Consider the following 19,735-nt stretch of genomic DNA (forward strand, 5'->3'; position numbering starts at 1 on the left):
GTATTTTAAAATTTCCAAATTATAAATTTTACTTATTTTGAAAGTTTAAATAACCTAATCAATGGAATGAAAGTTTTTTATTATGCCATGTATGCTACCTTAATCGTGCAAAAGTTTTATTAAGTATGAAAAATAGGCAATTTTCAAATGATTCAAAGTTCAAGATAAAAACATGGGTGAATTTTGTTGTTTTCATGTTAGCTATAATTGAAATAAAATTTCTAGATTTTTATCTTTGGTAATTTTACCTATGTAAACTTTTTTTCAAATAAATTTAGTAAAAGTTATCAATTTTAACTAAAATTGAAAAATCATATTTTAATTTACTTATAATTGGATTATGAAATTGTTTTTATTGGATTCAAAACGAGGTTTCATTAGGATAAAGTCATAGAAAGCATGAGATGATATAACAAATGGTTGATTCATTAATAAAATTACGGATTTATGTTTATTGGCTTCCTTTTTTATCTCGTGTGCATTAATCGGGTATTTGAGCATTTATGTCCATATAACTTATATTACACATAATTTAAGTACATTAGGAGTTAGAAATATGATACAAGTCATGAGTTCATTACAAGATAATAAATAGTTTATAATCAATTTATTAATTTTAGTAATCCAGTAGAGATTAAATAAATCATTTAATTTTTTGAATTCAACAATTAGAAATCATTATTTGACAAAATTCATGAGTTAGAAATCATTTAATTTTTTGAATTCAATAATTACACAGTTTGTTTAGAAATTAAATAAATTTTATTTCATGTGAAAAAAATGACTTTAAATATCATAACAAAGTTCGAAATCATAACAAAAAAAAAAAAAAAAGATCAAATACAAACAAATAAAACTAATGTAAATAAAAAATAAAAATAAAATACAAAACAATAATATCAAATCTGGGTATAAAATAACACGACCTAAAGTATATATTTGACATAATTGGATTGATATTTTTTCTTTGGTATTTATGAAAATCAGTATTGTAATGGAATAGTTATATATATGATGTTAAGATAACAATAAATGCAATTACCGTATAAAAAAATGGAATTAATGTATAAAATATTGAATTAATGGATTAAAATGGATGAAATGATCTTTAAATTTGTGAATTTATTTGACATAAATATCATTTACTATTTCAAGTATTTAAATATAGATTTTTAAAAAGAAGTTTTTTCTTATAATAAAATAATTCAAATATTTTTGTTTAATAAGGTAAATAAAAAAAAAAGGGTGGAGGGTTAAATTTCAAAATTTGTAAATTTTGATATAATTGGACACTAAATTATGATATAATTTTATCTATAAATTATTTTTTTATGGTAATTTGCACATTTCTTTAATTAGAAAACGCAGCGTTTCGACCCTCCAATCAACTCTCTTGAGCCTAAAGAAAGAGAGAGAAGGAAAAAGAGCAGAGAAAATGCAGAGCTTGAAAGTTTTGTGGAGAAGACGCAGTGGTATTCGCTCCCCTCCCTTCCCCACTCATCACAGAGCTTTTTCCTACGTTCCCAACCCTGCTGCTGCCAATGATTTTGACTCTGAAGTGAGCTTCCTCAAGTACCCATCTATTTTTCACATATTTACACTCATCCAGCACTCACGATTATTTCTCTGGTTGTATACTTGTATCAGGTGCTGGTTGAAGGCGAAGGTTGTTCCAGAACTGCAATTCTCAACAGACCCCATGTTCTCAATGCTCTCAATACTTCAATGGTGTGCCTTCTCTCCCTTTAAAATTGCTTTCCAGTATTTTATTTTTGTTTCATATGTGTAGTTCTCGTAATTTGGGTATATCTGTCACGAGGGTTTATTTATTTTGGCCATTCGTTTGGCGCCCAATACAAATATTATTATCTATTTGGCTTCTTTTCAATTTCCTAGTGTCAAATTTATTTATTTATTTTTTTAAATCATTCAATATTAGAAACACATGATTTGTTTTGGGGCAAATTTTTGTTTGAAGCATCTCTAAAAATAATTTTGAATTTTTATATGGAAAGAAATGGGTTTTTGAAAATCTATAATATGTTGATTGGAAGAACAATTGGCAAATTGGATGGAATAAAGTTAGACCAAATAATTTAAAACAAAAAGGAAAATTTTGGGTTGCACAGAGCTGGCAGACCCCATCAAAGGAAATTTACTAGTTGCGGTTTTTATTTGTGGCCTCCAGGGAGCTAGATTGCAAAACCTGTACAAGTCTTGGGAAGAAAATCCTGATATTGGTTTTGTGGTAATGAAGGTAACATCTGTTTCATGTTTTCAGCTTTTGGGTTCATTTGTATGTTAACGAATGACTTAAGGCATTATCTTGAATTTTTGAAGGGCAGTGGCAGGGCATTTTGTGCAGGTGGAGATATTGTTGGCCTCTATAATTTAATAAATAAAGGTACTAAATAGATTTGCTTTGCTGTTTGGGTCACATAGCAAAATGGTATACATTCAATCTATTCTCAAATTCCATGGTTGTATAGATTATTTCATTTTTCTCATGAAATTTCGTTTCAAAGAAAGTAGCTTTGTTCTTTAGTGTGGAACTTATTAAGATACATTATAGGGATAGATGGAATGAGGAAATTATTGCAGATGATAAAAAAAGCTGGAATTCTTGGAGTTGGATTATAATCAATTCCTTACAGCCTAATCTCTATCAAGAAGACAAAAAGGTTCCTCATTGGGTCTGTGGCAATACATGATCCAGGATTACATTCTTTAGGACCATCATTTTTTTCTGTCTAGTAGAAAATGCCTGACTGTAATAAGGACTGAAAACCTTTTGTCATGGGGGCATTCAAAAGGTGAATTTTTTCCATTTTTGAAGGAGCTATATGATACTACAGAGAGAAAGCTTCACTATCTGCATATTTTTTTGTTGGTTAGTTTTGTCTTTTTACTGTCAAATTACCCTCTATGAATGCTTGGGTTATCTAAGCTATAAAATTTCCTAATTAGGTTTATAAATTATTTAAAATTTTGAAATCTCTTCAATTGTTAGTAAACCGAGTATCATAGATGTATGAGACACTAATGAATTTGATTTACAATCCATATTTTCTTTAGGATTCTTTACCCATGAGATTCTTCTTTATGTTTATTTTATTTTCACATTCTATTTGGGGAGAGACTGAATGTTGATACATAATATTGATTGGATGATCAGGTGTAGGAATGCAACATTTTAGACCATTTAGATGGCAATACGGCATAAATGAATCCATGGAACACCCTTAATGGGGAATAAATATTGGTATGTTCCATAGGTTATATAGAAGAAGAGAAATTGGGAAACCAAAGGGTTTCCACTTTCCAGCTATATGATAGAAACAGAGCTCTAAGGAGGACACAGATTTCTAGAAATCAAATACTAGAAACACGACAAGCTTGGCTAATGAAGAGGGGGACTTGGATGATTTACTACTAACCATCCCAAGTCCATCCTTGCCCAATAAAGAACTGGACACTGGAGAAGTTGTTCTGCATCTCATCTTCCCTTTTATTATTATTTCTTTTTCTGACTTTTTGGATTCTTGCCTCTTAGTTTAAGCTTGATAATGCCTTTGTATACTTGACACATGACAGACTTCAGCCTTTGTCATTCTTTAACATTTAAAAAAGATTCAATGTACACTCAGATCAATGATTTAACCTCAAATGTGTTATCTTTTGTCACCACCATGGAAGTGCCATTGTTAGTCCAAGAAACATGCTGTCCAAGCTCTTAGATCTAAGCTTCTTGAAGAATACTAGAGGTTTCTTTTACAAAAAACCTAGAGATTGTATCCACATTCAAAATCAACAAATTCAATATCTGTTTATTTTTTTCTTTCCTTTTGCTTAGAGCTTTATGTTTGCGTAGACACAGGGATTCTCTTGTTTTAGTCTTTTTTTCGCCATGCACCTTTGTCTATGCCCCTGTTATTTTTCTACTTCACAATTCAGTTCCTCAAAGTCATTATATCGTATGCTTTGTGCCCTTGTTACATGGATGATGCGATGTTTCAGCATCTAATTGATATGCAGGTTGCACTGTGCCCTTTTGTAATGTTTTGGTAATTTTTTATTCAATTTAATTAGTGAAACCGAATTTTGTTTTATAGCAATTTTGTAACCTTTGGTCCACTCTATGCAGGGAGGATAGAGGACTGTAAGGAATTTTTTGGGACAGTATATAGTTTTATATACCTTGTAGGCACGTATTTGAAGCCAAATGTGAGTATTCATTATTTTTATAGCATTTGAAAGTTGAAACATATAGCTGGCTCTACTGTTTGGTGTGCTTTGTTTTGCTTTCAATAATTATTACTTTGGTATGATCATAGAGGTTTTTTCATGAGATTCATAAAATGTTGGTATCATATGTCAATGAGAGAACTATTTGTTTTTAATCTATACTGTAATTACATGCTGGATTTAATGTTTTGTAAGTAGGACTACCTTTTGGCTGTACTGCTGGGTTGTACTTGTTCAACCCAAGGTGGATGATGACTGTTGAATCATTGACATTAAAAAAATGCTTTGAAGTCATAAGAACCAAAATCAGTCTTGCTACATTTAGATGGATATAAAATAATTTAGATGGAACTTCTAGTTTATCTATTTATCTTAGCTACATTAGTCATCATCATTATACTAATGCATTAAGAACCTCCATTTAGGTGGCTATTTTGGATGGCATAACAATGGGCGGCGGAGCGGGGGTTTCGATTCCTGGGATGTTCCGAGTTGCAACTGATAGAACTGTATGTAACAGTGATAATGTGACGGATATTCCCTTTTAACCTCGTCATTAATTACTGGTCCTGATAACTGTAATATACATGTTTGTGTGTGTGTGTCCTTCTACTATTTTGTTTGAGAAATTTGTCAATTACCCTGCAATTCTTAAACAAGCTTGACATATGTAACCAAGTTCTTGAACATGTTTGCGTTGTTTAGACATGTAAGTAAACCCTTTTCCTTTTAACTTTTACATGAAATTGAACCTGGAATGCCGTCACCTCCACCCCTATTTTTGCCACCTGAGCCAGCCTCAGGGACTTGTAGTTGAGCTTATATATATGATTCATATCATCTGGTATTTTAAGGTGGTTTTCCCATTTTGTCCTGACATTTAAAGGTGTAAACTGTAAGCATTTCAAGGAAGTAAATAGTTAAAGATGCATAGAAGAATATTATAGAAAATTTTGGGAGATAAGAAAGACAAATGAAGCCTTGCATTTTATATACTGTTGGCACTAAGCTCCAGATGGTAGAGTCAGAAGTAGGGAAGATGTTTTTGTTTTTTGAAGAAAATATAAATGAAATTTTGAATGTCATTAAATAAACCAAAAAAGTACAAGACAGGACGGAGATATTTCAAGGAGAAAAGACAAGATAAGCAAGAACAAAATGCAGGGACACAAGTTGATCCAAATTGAACAACCCTCAAGGAAGGGAAGAGACTGAGGGTGGGGTGTTATTACAGTGGTGGTGTTAGGTGTTGTGTGTAGATTAGGGTTAATAGTTCCCTCTCTTGCCATCAGCTTCTTGTTTAGCTGATTTACGCTTCCAACTAAAGAAAACATATCAAATCCTTTGACCGGTCTAGAATGAATTCGTCTTGTTTATCTTTCTAAGAGCTAATGTTGGCTGCAGCTGACTTTTGTTCTTCCAATTTTTTGTTTCCTTTGCTTCTGTTTCCTTGTACAACTCCCCATGTGCTCAGGATGCTTCTCCTTTGGCATCACAAATTAATTTTTTTCTTGTTTACTTAAAATAAAAAAAAAAAGTTTGCAGCCTATTCAGTGATAATACCCTCAACACCCATTCCCTTCCTTTGGAGTGCAAGAGATTACCAGCTAAAAAATTTGTTTTTCCTATGAGGTTTCTAGCTCCCAGTTTGGAGGCTTCCAGCAAAGCTAGCAGTTCTGCTTCGATGGCCATCCCAAAACCCTTCTTCAAAGATTTTTGAGAGTTTTTGGATATACCATAGAGTGATGGCATTATATTTTTTGTTGGCTCAGCATCTAAAGAATAATCTCTTCGTATTTATATAGAGCCCTAGGTTTTTAGGTCAAGATAAATTAGGAAACCTCTTAATTTGAAAAATAGAATTTTTATGACTTTTTTTTTTTTTTGAGTTTCCAAAGCAATATGTGCAGGTTGCTTAAGCATTGAATATACAACCCAAGTTTCCAATATTTCAGCATTTTTTGGATCTTTGAACACTTCAGTCGATGTCCAAACTTCCCTAATGTACTTTTTAATCAAAGAGTGGCATTTTCTCAATTGTCTCTATTCCTCTATATCGTGTGGTAGATGGAGTTGTTCTCTTATAGTGTCGTTTGGAATTGTAGTGTACCATAAAGGGTTGGCTCTTTTGCATGGGACGCTACTCAAGGGAGGATACCAATCTTGGATTGGTTCTAAAGGAGGGAGTAGAGGATATCGAAGAGATGCTATCGGTACAAAGAAGAAGAGGAAGAAGAAATAGTTGATCATGTCCTCCTCCATTGCTATAGAAAGCAACTATTTTGTGGCATGATTTTTGCTCTTTTTGAAATAAAGTGGGTGATGCATTCCTTAGTGAGACATGCCTTTTTGATATGGTATAGATCTTTTGTTGGAAAGAAGAGGAAAAAAGCTTGGGGAGCTACTTTATTGTGAATATTCTGGACCATTTGGAGGGAGAGAAATAGGAGGACATTTGACAACACCAAAAAATTAAACCAAGCAATTAAACAAACTTTTATGTATAATTTTTTAAAGTGGGTTAGAGTGTATAGATGAGACTGCTTCTTGTCCATGATTCCACTTTGTAGAGTGGTTAAGTAAGGTGTGGGTGGTGTTTTTTGTGTATCACCTCACCTTGTTTTGCCTTTTGGTGTCCTTGTATATATTATATATGCCTTTGTGCAGTCTTTTGTTAGGCACCTTTAATATAATTGATCTATGCCTTAAAAAAAGTACTTTTTAGCCCTGACTTGACTTAAAATTGAATTGAAATCTTATTACTTTTATCTCAATCCAAAATCAAAACATACTTACTTGAGCCTTCAACTGTAGAATCTTCAAACCATTCCTATGGCCTGTAAGTTTCATTGAAAGTGGAGTAGTTTGGAGCAAAATTGCCAACCTAACTATTACATTAACACAAACATCTCATGAATAGGCCTAGACAGAAAAGGCATCATGCTCACCATTTAGTGGCTGATTATGAAAGTTTGTCTTCTTTGTATAGAGGAGACAAAGGGGATACTTTCTTCACCCAATTGATGTGGATGGAAACCTGTCACTCTTCTGTCTATAAAGAGGTAGCCTGCTTTGTCTACACATGCATTGGTTGGTTTACCTGACCTGTTACTTAGAACTGAACATTAATCAGATCAATTCTCAAATTCTTTATCTGATGAAAATAAGAATCTGCAGTAAACCAAACAAAGTAGCTTGTTGGCTTGGTTTGGTTCCCTGGGGTTTGTCTTAATGTGGATTCTTGAACATATTTGATATTGCCCTTAATCTGATTTTTTCTTCCTACTGAATAATGAGAAAAAATTTAAAAAAAAAAAAAATCAATTCATGTATTCTTTTGCAGCACAAAAAGTCTCATCTAGAACTACCTTTGCTTTGAATTCTTGTTTGGTTAAATGGCGGTTGCATCCTTTCATATTATACTCCCATTTTTGTACAATATGTCTGTTCATGCGAGTCAATAGGTTTTTGGTCTTCAGTGTCTTTGCACATGGTTGATTTTATTTACTTAAGCTGTCAAATAATAGGATCTTCACTATTGCAGTACAGGCTGGACTTGAAATCCTGAAACTAATCATGTTAATATTTTGTTCCCTCTTCATAGTGATATAATGGTGGAAACAATTATCTGTGTTTCTTATCTACCTTTTTATTTGGAATTTGAATTAGTTCATGGGGCAGAAGTCCAGTTATATCTGTATAATTTCAGGTGTTTGCTACTCCAGAAACTTTGATTGGTTTCCATACCGATGCTGGGGCTTCCTTTCACCTCTCACATCTACCTGGGTACTGGGGTAAGTAGCTGCATGTTGCAATTTGTTTTACTTTGTGATGAAATTCCTTTTATAGTAACTGGCTCATAGTTTGTTTAAACTGGAGATGTTGACTGGAAACTTTTTCTATATGCTTCTTGATGGATCAGTGTGTTGTTTGGTAGAAAAGAAAAAGAGAAAAAGGAAAAGGAGAAAAAGGAGAAGAGAAAAGATTTCTGGACAGTTCTCTACGGTCCATACCCACCCCGAATTTTATACTTCTTGACAGTTAAAAGCTTAATACTCCTACTGAAGTTGGCACATGTAGATACTACAAGTTCCCAACTTACCTAACGCCTAGTGAAATGTATGACTTATTACCCCCTTAGGAAGAATATCTGTGAGTTAATTATTAGTTTTCACATTGTACATATTTGACCAGACAAATTTTTCCTACTAAAGTGTTGACCTGATTCCAACTCAATGTGAAGGGTCCTATCATAATGAACTGGATTATGAGCTGTGCTAGTTTTGGTTTTGGTTTATAGCACAAATTCATGGGGAGCTTAGTTTCTATATCCAGTTCATCTAACAAGTATTAGAATTCAACATGGAAAAAAATGGATAGCATATGAGCATCCTTGTAATGTAAATATCATCAATCAAAAGTTGTTTTGGGTCGTATCACTTTCTCCTTGACCATTTGGACTGCTAGGGTTGTAGCCCTTTTCTGGTTGATATACATTGTTGGCCCGTCATGACCTACAGCTTTGGCTTCTGGATTAAATTGGTAGCCTATCATGGATTAAACTGATTTCAGACTTTGATGGATTATTTGTTGATTAATAAAGCAAACTGCAAACAGGGACAATGCTTGTGGGTTCTGGTTCTAGTGGACTGCAAACAGGAAAAATGCTTGATATACAGCTACAATTTAATATTCAAATCTAGTTCTTAATAGGAAATTGTATTCTATTTACAGGGGAATACTTGGCTCTAACGGGAGAGAAACTCAATGGACCAGAGATGATTGCCTGTGGACTTGCTACACACTATGCACCGAGTGCAGTTAGTTCTGTTTGACCTTTTTTTCTTTCTTTTTTCTTTTTCTTCCGTTTTCTTTTCTTTTTTGGTTTTCTGTGTCAGGTGACCATTATTTGTGTTGTATAAAAATAGAAGCTTCCTTTAATTGAAGAAGGGCTAGGGAAATTGGTTACCGATGATCCTTCTGTCATTGAAGCTTCTCTGGAACAATATGGATCCCTGATCTCTCCAGATAACCGTGGCCTACTTCAGAGGTGAGTTCAAATTGTTTTTGTCTTGCTGCCCATTCATCTCAACATCCCTAAAGCATTGTTAGCCTTACATTCTCTTATAAAATCCTTTCCTTAATTTGGTAGACCTTCAAAAATCACTTTACACTCCACAAGCAATTTTCTCTTTATTATCTTGTTCCAATTTTGTGGGCAATGTCCTCTTCAACTTTCTCTTCTTTATGGATGGTCCCTTCCAGATAGGAAAGCCGGTGCTTTTAGGCATCTATTGGCCATTGTGTTCCATTATTCCCCTTTCTGCTCCTAAATTCACCAAAATTACAACCCATATTTTCTGTTTCCTTGTTTAATCTTTTGATTCTAAAGCATCTGTGGATAGTTCCAAATAAGATTCTTCCCTATAACTCATTTTGACTAAAACTATACCATCAGCAAGTACATCTAGCAACAAACCCCAACGGACATCTTCCTCAAATTGCCTAGCTAGTTCGTCCATGACCAATGCTAAAGGATACTGGCTCAATGCCGACCTCAATGTTAGCATATTTTGAGTTCTCATGTTATACATTATAGGCAATAGGTACCTAATATGTTGAATTAATAAAAAAACTAAATGTAGAAAGCTAGATTCCTAACTCACAAGTTACGTAACTCTTGTATATTCTAAAATCTTTTCTCAGAGCAATTTAACTTCCGAGATTTTTCACTTTGTCTCTTCAAAAGTGGTACACCTATTTATAGGCTCCATCATAGGTCTAGTCCTGTTCACATTTTTCTTTTCAGGATTTGAATAATCTTTTGATATAGTTGTGGTATTGTTCAGTACTTGTGGGGTTGCTTTAATAGTTTTCGCTTGGAATTTGCCTTGGTTGACTAGGCTACTACTGTCCTTTTAGTCTCAAGAATGACTTGCTATCCCAGTTATATCCTATCCTTACAAAGTGAATTGAAGTCTCAACTTTTCTGTTTGGGCCTTCTAACTTTTCTGCTCATTTCTTTTAAATAATGATGCTAGTTATCTTATCCTTTGTTTTTTCATTTGTTTAGGATTGAAACACTTGACAAATGTTTCAGCCATGGTACAGTTGAAGAAATAATTGATGCCCTGGTAAGCATATCTTTTTTCATTTCATATTTCAACAATAAAATATGTAAATATATTTTTAGTATATATATCGGAAATATAAATTATTTTAATGTTTATAAAGTATTAAGTATGGTATTCAAGTCTATTCTTTTTATGGAATCCTATCTAATTTTCTTTGATGATAATAAGGAAAATTATACTGAAGAAAATTTTAGAGAAGGGAAGAAATGTGATAAAGGAAACAATAGACTTTAAGCCCACAATATACAAGAAATTTAATTCCTTCTTAGAGACGCTTATTTTATCAAGGCAAACCTTCTCATGTCAATAAGTGCATTGGAGATGTTCCAATTTGATGAAAAGATAATGTTCCTTTTTTTCTTTTGGTTAATTAGAAACAAACTCTTCATTGCTAAGAAATAATTAGGTACAAGGAAAGGGTGAGAAATCCTCCCCCCATAAACAATTAAAACATCCTGATCAAACAACAAGAAAGAGTTTACAAATATAAAATCAATTCCTTGTGGAGGCAACCCTTGAGACCTGCTCAGGTGGTAAAGGGCTGGGGAGGGTTTGTGGGAGGTTCTAGGTTCAAGTCCTAATGGGGACAAAAAATTTATCTACATATATATATATATATATATGTGTATATATATATATATATATATATACATACATATATATATATATATATATGTATGTATATATATATATGTATATGTATATATGTATATGTATGTATATGTATATGTATGTATGTATAAATTTCTCATGGAGGCAGAAAATCCTCTATAAAGGAAGTCAAGTGTTTTACTCCTCTTTCTCCTAATGAATCCACCACTTTGTTTGCTTCATGAGGAATCCAATGAAAAGAACACTCTGAGGCAACATAAAAGATCTGGTGGAGCCCATGTAACTGACTTCCATGAACTTCTTATTCACCCAAGATATGACTATTGCAGAATCTTCATCTACTAAAATATATTGAAGAGATCTTCAGCTTTGGCTAGCTTCAAATCTTCTAGCAAAGCAGAAGTCTCAGTCTCAGTGACTTTTGAGAATGCTTGTGCTAATGTTCCAACACGATCGGTGAGCTTTCATCCCATTCCTAGTTTTCTTGGATTACCTAGAGAACATCTATCAACATCCAGTTTAACAACATCCACTGCAGCAGGAGTCCAAGTAGGTTTGTGTTTCCTTAGATGCCCTAGTAGATTTGCATGCTAGGTTCCAAATCTAGCAGTATAATGCTCAAAGGAGTACCCTCAAATGTTGCACAAGCTGATGCCTTCATAGATGAAGAGAAATAAAATAAATTCCATAATGCCTCAAATTCCTCCATCTACCATAAAAAATCCACATGTTCCTCTCCTGCCAAATTGTCCATAGTAAGGTGAGACTAGCAAATCCATTAGCTCTGGTCATATGAAGATTCAAATCTGTTTGAGTTTTAAACCTAAAACTAGGAGTAGCGATTTGGCCATTGTCTGAACTGCTTGATAGATTTAACAATGCTTGGATGGTCCTTCTATCTTTGGCTTTGATAACTCTTTTTAGTTAGTAGTAAGTACCGATCTAGTGCATATCCATATAGAACTTAATAACATATTTCCAACTTTCTTGAAATAATTTTGCGTTTGTTTCCCCCTGCCCCCCCCACCCCCACCCCATTTTGAATAAGCTTCATTTGCTTTTTGTTTTTTCCCCTGATAATTTCAGTGGGCTTGTGATGTCTTTCCAAGTGTTAAGTTCAATCCTGATGTTAATGGAGTTTACAACTGATTATTGACTTCAACATTCCCAGTTTTCTGCTAAAACCCAAATTAGATGAAAGTAGAATTTCCCTGAGATTATACCAATGAATCTTCACAGAGCTTGTGCTTGTGCTTGTAAGACTGCAAGAACCCGTGGTGCTTGGTGTTCTTCAACTTTAAAAAGACTTAAAAAACCCTTACTCAAAGTAGATGAAAATTTGGATTTTCCTGAAATTATACCATTCAACGCTTTTATGAAGGGAGCTTGAGATCATGTCTGAAAATAACTAAATTTGTCAGGAAAGTGAGACTGCAAGAACCCAGGACCCTTGGTGTTCTTCAACTTTAAAGAGACTTAAAGAAGCTTCACCATTGAGCTTGAAGGTTTGCCTGAGATCAGTGAGTCCCTTCTACTCATTTCATTTCTGGTTGGCCCCCGATGACTTTGCATTAGATTCTAACTCTGCATTGATGGCTTGTTTAGATACGAGAAGGCAGATTTCAAACTCTTGATCAATGCCTTGTTCGTGAGTATAGAATGTCTGTTCAAGGAATTTCTGGACAGATTTCCAATGACTTTTGTGAGGTACAAGATTTCTTTATTTCCTAGTGAACATAGAAACTTTGTTGGCCTTTTTACTGTATTTTTGTCCCTCTTTTAATTAGGGGATCCGCGCACGAATGGTGGAGAAGGACTATGCACCTAAGGTAACGGTAGTGTACATTATTTTTCCAATGCATTGAAGGGTGATGATATTTCCATGGCGGTTGTGACAATCCAATTGAAAAAATCTGTGTTTCTATGGCGAAAATGGTTGTTAATAAGGGAGAAATATACAAGTGGGGGGTTCTCACAATCACTGAATTATCATAATCCTCTGCTTACAAGATTATCAAAACCCCCTTGGGGTGATACTGCTACATGTGTGATTAGCTATCAGGCAGTTTGGATAGTAAGATTGTTGTGATTTTTATACATGCAGTGGAACCCCCCTAGCTTGGAGGAAGTATCCAGTGACATGGTGGATCAGTATTTTTCACCTATTAGTGAACTTGAGCCAGAACTGGAGCTGCCAACAACTTTGCGAGAAGCATTTACCTAGATGGAGATTTTTTATTTTTGGTTACCTGATTTAGTTGGCTTCAGAAGTCAGGAAAATGTGGATGCAAAAGACATTTTACTGGAAATGATATGAGATACTAGTCCTTCTTTTTGAGAAAATTGGTTATGGGTGCATAAGGAGAGGACATAAAGATTGTAACATACACAGCAACAAGCGCTAGAAATGCAGCTGCATGGCTCAACTTAATGATTTAAGTTAACTTAAAGTTAATGATTTATGTTAATATTTCTTACTTAATGATTTAAGTTAACTTAAAGTTAAATTATTTTTAAGTTGTCAACTTGATTGCTAATCATCGTTCATGGGCAATAGCGCAAGACACTATTGGTTGTCATGATTTGTAGCAACAACGATAATGGTATTTTAGAAATATTTAATATAAAATTTATTTATTTTTTTAAAAAGGAAAAATAAGTGGATGTGTTAAGATATCCTGTGGATGCAATTAATAATTCTAAAAAAATTATTATAAATCATCAAAATGAATTATTTATCCTTATTAATTTTAATTAATATTTACTTTGATTAATCTTAAATAATAAATTTATTTGTTAAACATGGATGACATATGTATAAGATAATTGAAAAATGTTTATTATAAAAGATGCATTATGAATTTAGAGTCATGGTTGTGTAATACTTTTACTAAACCCGAAAATATATGAAGTGAAATAGATTTGAGATTAAGAATAAATAAACTATTTTAACTTGATACTTGAAGCTATTTTTAACTTAAAATTATGATATTAAATTATATTACCAAATATATTTAATTTATTTAATGACTTAAATTAAGTTATTAAGTCATTTTTTAGTATTTTCTAATATTTGTATAACAATATGATTAAGAGAAATTAGAAATAATGAAGTCATACATGAAAAAATTTATATAGTGGACATTTGTTAATATTTAATTAAATAATTTTCATATACTCTATTAATTCTATTTTTATTTATAAATTTTTAATATTAAAATTTAAATATAAAATAAAATTCATGATATTTATGTCCATTCATATTTTATATAACAACATAATGATATTTTATTTTTCGAATTTATATATCTAATCCTAATTTTATAGAAATTTTATTTTTATTTTTAAAAAACCTAATACTTTCCATTAAAACCAATCATATAATTTTACAACCCTCTTACATTTTCAACATAAAAGAAATTGCAGTATAATCTTAAATATTACTTTCCTAATTATTATTCAATATTTTCACATATTAAAAAAACAATAATTTAGGCCATATGTATATATATAAATTTTTTTATTAATACTCAATTTCAATTATTATTAAATTTCCCCCCTAATTTCAATCATCAAACCTTTATTCTAGCATTCTCCAAAAAGGAAATTAAAGGTAAAATAATATATATTTTTTTTGCTCCAAAATGTAGCTTTTTGGAATAGAAAGTCCCATAAAAATTGGAGATTTTATGGGATCACGTGCTCAAATGTTTTTTAAATATTTTTTAAGATTTCAGAATATCATGTCTCAAATCTTGAATCAATACTAAAATTTTTGTAGAGAACGTGGATTTCTAGTGCCCAATTAGACCAAATTTTTATGATTTTATGCACCCCACTTTAATATCAACAATACCCAAAAAAAAAATCGAAATTATTGAAAAAAATTAATAAAATTTAAGCATTAGGCAAAATATTTCCTTTATATTATTGCCCCAAAACACTTTAAAATCCTAATCAACCTTCAATAAAATACCATAATATAATTTTCCCTCTCCTATTTGCTTGCTCAAACCCCTTGTTAATTATTAACCCTCCGTTTGTTTCCTGAGAAAATGGAGGGAAAAAAAATTTTGAAAATCCATGAGAGAGTGGATTGTGATATGATGACTTGGCCCCCCAAAGTCAAACCTTAAACCCACAAAAAGCAATGCTGAATTAAGGGTGGGGTAGGAATATATTTGTCAAATACTTAGAAAGTGAATATTCGATTTGATTTTCCTTCCATATAATTATATTCTGATTTCTTTTTAGCCATTGGCCTCTATAAAGAAGAAAGAGTTCTCATAAAGCAAATTACAGAAATTCTCCATTAACGGTCAAGGTACTTTCCTCTCTATCTCTCTCTCTTCCCCAAATTCCTTGCCTCTTCTTTTTCCTTATTGCATTACTTCATGTTCAAACAGGTATTACTTCTTTTTTACTTTTATAATTCTTTTACATAAATATAATCTTCAATCGACTTCTCAATTTCTTATCTGCATTTGTTAAAGTTAAATCATATATCCATGTCAAAATTCTTTCTTTTATCCTTCTTGAAAGGAAGAGAAAAATGACGAAAATATAATATCATTCCGGCAACAGAGAACTCTGCGGCAAATGCTGCACTGACATGACCACCCAAGGCAACAAGACCAAGTGCCCTTAAACCCCCCTTCCCTCCCTCCCTATGTCTCTTCCAACTGGGTCGCCTTTCTTCTCCTGTCTTCCTTCAACTCTGTCTTAATGCTTTCTCGTGTGTTTTCACCAGTGTTTTTCATGGTATATATGTTTGAGCTTCAGTGTATATATATATATATATATTTACCTATGTTTCCTTGAGCATCTTTTTCTTAAGGAATCTCTATAACAAATTACATGGCTTTAATTTCACAAAAAGAAAAAAAAAACCGAAATTATATTTTTGATATCCATATTGCATGATGAAAAAAAGTTGAGTATACAATGCTGCATTCATTAAAGAAAGGCAGAGGCGTTGTGGTTATTTATTGCACTGCAGTGAAGCAGTGTAGTGGTTAAAGCTTCTAAGTTTGTGGAGGTATTATTTTATGGGGTTGGTTGAGTCAGAAGAAATATTAAAAAAAAAAAAAGATTGCTAAAGTTTTGCAGAGAAGAAAATCTAAGGAAAACATTTTTGTTTGAAAAATGTTTGAAAGAATTTTAAAAACATGTAAAACATAGAGTAAATCATGTTGGGAGGATACTTTAGTTTTGTTGTTTCATTCTATTTTTTTTTTAAACATATTTGTTTATAGGTTTCGGTGGGAAATTTGAGAAGAATTCTTCCTTGGCAGGACACAAGATGGGTCGGTCGAGGTTGCCATTGGAGCTCATTCCTAAGGAAAAGTCTCGAAAAATTACCTTCCAAAAGAGAACGATGGGATTGAAGAAGAAAACATATGAAATATCAACTCTTTGTGGGGTTGATGCTTGTGTAATCATCTATAATTGGACGTCAGATGATCGCCCTATGGAACCGATATTTTGGCCTTCAAATCCTGAGGAGGTGAAATCCATTATCAATAGGTACAAAGAACATAGCAAGGAGGAGAGAGGGTTGAAAACCCTAGATTTATCAGGCTTTTTCGAGGAAAGGACTAAGAAGATCCAGAAAGAGATTTCAAAATTAGGCCACCAAGGTGCAGATCAGACTAAATACCCCACATGGGACGACCGACTAAATGATCTATCAACAGATCAACTTAGGGAACTCGTGAATGCATTGGGCAACAAGCTTGAAGTCATCAAGTCTAGGGTTGAGTTATTGAAGATGAGTCAAGCTCTGTTAGAAGGGCCTGCATCGGTAAACCCTAGTTATCCTAATAATGCAATGCCATCAACACAGAGCTTGCATGTTCCTTATATGGGCGCGATTGACTCAATGCCGTTAGTACCAAACCCTATGACTCCTATGATGAATCCAAGAATGACTAAGGTGATGATGGCAATGATGACAAACGACAACACTAATAGTTCTCAATTCAGTGGCCCATCCAACTGCACTAACAACACTCAGTATACTCCACCATTGCAACACCCATTTTACTATGATCCCACGTCAGGACTTTTGGAGAATATAGTGTACAGCAATCCTGGACCATCATCGTGCTACTACCCGCCTGCCATGCTGCCACCAATACTTCCATACATCCCGAATCAAATGATAACAAATGTTCCTCAAATAGCCAGAGATTATGATATGAATGAATTGGATGTAAATGATAACAAGCAAGGTATTAGATATGGATGATGGTAGGATTGTCCATTTTTGCATATATACCTAGGGTTTTGTTCTTAGTCATGGGGTTTATGTTGTTTTTAACCTTTTGATATTGCCATGTTTCCTTTGTTTCTTCACTTATTAGTATCACATTAGCATTAATGTGGGCTTGTTATATCTTTTTGCAATAGTTTTGCAAAACTGATTTTTAGAAAATAGGAGCAGAAAATTTATTTTATTATTCAACAAATTGATAACCATCTAAGACAATTTGTTGATTTTGTTTTTCTTCCATTTTTCCTTGACTTTTTTTCATGGTTAACCAAACAAAAGAAAATTAATTTTTTTTCCCTTGAATTTTCCATGGATAACCAAATAAGTGAAAAAATTTATATTTTTTTTCTTAGCTTTTTCGTTCCTTCTATTTTTCCTCCCAATTTTCTTTCTCTCGCATTTTTCGAGAACCAAACATAGCCTAAAAGAACCTACTAATTTTCAAGTTCAATGTACAATATTTATGTATGCTACATTTGAATGTTGGTTAAGCTTTTTTTTTTTCTTTAAATTACAAATGATCACTAAACTCTAACTCACGAAAATGTCAAAGTCTGAATATGAAATTAATGTCACGAGATTGAATAAGTGAGAGAATACATAGAGACACTTGTTAAAAGAGTATGATATGTATATTGAACCCAAATAATATTGGTAGTTTAGCATGATAGTAAAACTTGATTTGCTGAAAAGTCTTGTGTTAATCCAAATTTTGTTTCTTTTTTCACATATGGGTATTCGCATAGGAGGTTGCTAAGGAGCATGATATTCATATTAAACCCAAGTCCAATAAGCTAAGTTTATTTTTTAGGAAAATTGGCAATTTAACAACGAGAGGATATATACATTTTTTTCTATGATAATAATTAGATTTGGACAATTGGGGTTGAATAATTTAATTTAGAACAAAATATGGTTTTAATTTGATTCACTAATCTTCACTTTTTTTTTTTTTTGGAAACAAAAATTTCCGTTGACAACATAATATCAAATTAATTAGACTTTTAGAATTCATTTTGGTGTTCTTTTTTGGATAAAAAATTATTATATTTCTAAAAATATAAGTCTATATAATAACTTTAAAAAGTTTATTTCGATCATATTTCTTTTCAAAAAAATATTATAATTTAATTAAAATAATAATATTCCATAACTAATCTATTTAATAAATTCTCCATGTATTTATATATAATGTTGTTATTATAATTATATCAATTCTTTTTTTTTTTGCAATAGTTGAATGCATATTTATCTTAATAAATAATAAGTGCCATTTTTTTTATAATTATTTTAAGTAAAAGTGGCTTATCACTCACTAATTTTAAAATATATGGAAAAAAAAATCCAAATTTTATAAATCAATTTTATCTTCATCCATTTAAAAATATTTTAAAATACATACATTTTTTATAAGTTAGATAATTATTTTATTGCTTAATGGTAATTACAAAACTAATCTCCCTTTTAATTGAAACCTGATTTAAGATTCTTTTTCTCTTTCTGGAAACAAACATATTAGGAATATTAAACAAATAATAAATTTTAAAATAAATTACTTAAAAATTAAATACAATTAAAACAAAAAATCTTAATTTTTTTTTTTTGTAAAAAAATTTAAATATTGACTCCATTGTATTTTCACTCTTTTCCTATATCTATATTTTCAACTAGCATACATTACGAGCCAAGTGAAAGTCAATATTTTATTTTTATTTTTTTCATTTAAAAGTTTTTTTAGTTTTAATTTAATTTTATATTTTGAAATTTTCTTATTTTATTGTTGATATCAACAAAAAAAATATTTTTATTCAATTTTATTAAAAAAGAAAAAAAAGAGGATTCATTTAATATAAAGTATAAAATTATTATTCATTAGAAGATTATAAATGATTTTATTTATCACTTGAGAATATTAAATAATTTTTTCATGATGATTTTTACCTCGGATTATAAAAATTTATAATACATTTATTTGTAAGTTACTTTTCTTAATTTAAAATGATAAATTAATTTTTTAATAATTTTATTTAATATTATAAAGTAAAAAGTTCATTTTAGAAAATAATGATTTGACTTATAAAAAGTGTAAATATATTTTTTTAGAAAAAAATTAAATCGATAAAAATAAAACTAATTTATAAAATTTGGGATTTTTTAAATATATTTTAAAATTATTGAGGCAAAACCACTTTTACCGTTTATATTTGAATTTAATGTATTTTTTTCTATTTCATATTAAAAGAACCCTTCAAAAAAATTTATAAATATTTTGTCGTCCTTTTTAAAATCATAAATTTAATTTTTAATGAAAAATATTTTACAAAATAAGACATATAAAACAATAATATAAATAAATAAATATATTACACTTGTGATGAAATAATATATATATATATATTTAAAATTAAGATATGTCATGTAGAAGAAATATAAAATAGAGGGTAGATATTATATTTGTTACTTATTATAA

The 19,735-nt window shown here is 31.4% G+C and overlaps 2 protein-coding genes across 3 annotated transcripts; both read left to right on the plus strand.

Annotated features, from left to right (window-relative positions):
- The first annotated feature begins 1,369 nt into the window (after window positions 1-1,369).
- LOC100254744 (3-hydroxyisobutyryl-CoA hydrolase-like protein 1, mitochondrial) lies at window positions 1,370-13,473 on the plus strand. 2 transcript variants are annotated; one of them, XM_002274263.5, is made up of 14 exons: window positions 1,370-1,558; window positions 1,648-1,728; window positions 2,189-2,257; window positions 2,341-2,404; window positions 4,145-4,224; window positions 4,671-4,754; window positions 7,955-8,039; window positions 8,980-9,065; window positions 9,174-9,295; window positions 10,319-10,379; window positions 12,413-12,511; window positions 12,597-12,698; window positions 12,779-12,820; window positions 13,096-13,473. In XM_002274263.5, exons 1-14 carry the CDS (start codon window positions 1,436-1,438, stop codon window positions 13,213-13,215), a joined length of 1,218 nt encoding a protein of 405 aa, XP_002274299.1. In that variant the 5' UTR covers window positions 1,370-1,435; the 3' UTR covers window positions 13,216-13,473. The 2 variants fall into 2 exon arrangements, with proteins under 2 accessions (XP_002274299.1, XP_010661350.1); XM_010663048.3 differs by having other exon boundaries at window positions 1,374-1,558; window positions 12,413-12,496.
- A 2,895-nt stretch (window positions 13,474-16,368) lies between these two features.
- Window positions 16,369-17,241, plus strand: LOC104881824 (agamous-like MADS-box protein AGL103). The gene has a single exon (XM_010663149.2). The coding sequence runs from the start codon at window positions 16,369-16,371 to the stop codon at window positions 17,239-17,241; it is 873 nt and encodes a 290-aa protein (XP_010661451.2).
- The last annotated feature ends 2,494 nt before the right edge of the window (window positions 17,242-19,735 follow it).

Source organism: Vitis vinifera, chromosome 15 (genome assembly GCF_030704535.1).
Source record: "Vitis vinifera cultivar Pinot Noir 40024 chromosome 15, ASM3070453v1".
Lineage (NCBI taxonomy): Eukaryota > Viridiplantae > Streptophyta > Magnoliopsida > Vitales > Vitaceae > Vitis > Vitis vinifera.

What these genes read in the sequence shown, in the direction of transcription:
- LOC100254744 (XM_002274263.5), top strand. Translation starts at nt 1,436, where the DNA reads ATGCAGAGCTTGAAAGTTTTGTGGAGAAGACGCAGTGGTATTCGCTCC. An exon ending in CCAATGATTTTGACTCTGAA is followed by an intron (nt 1,559 to 1,647) that starts GTGAGCTTCCTC and finishes TACTTGTATCAG; the next exon opens with GTGCTGGTTGAAGGCGAAGG. An exon ending in CACACTATGCACCGAGTGCA is followed by an intron (nt 9,066 to 9,173) that starts GTTAGTTCTGTT and finishes GTATAAAAATAG; the next exon opens with AAGCTTCCTTTAATTGAAGA.
- LOC104881824 (XM_010663149.2), top strand. Translation starts at nt 16,369, where the DNA reads ATGGGATTGAAGAAGAAAACATATGAAATATCAACTCTTTGTGGGGTT.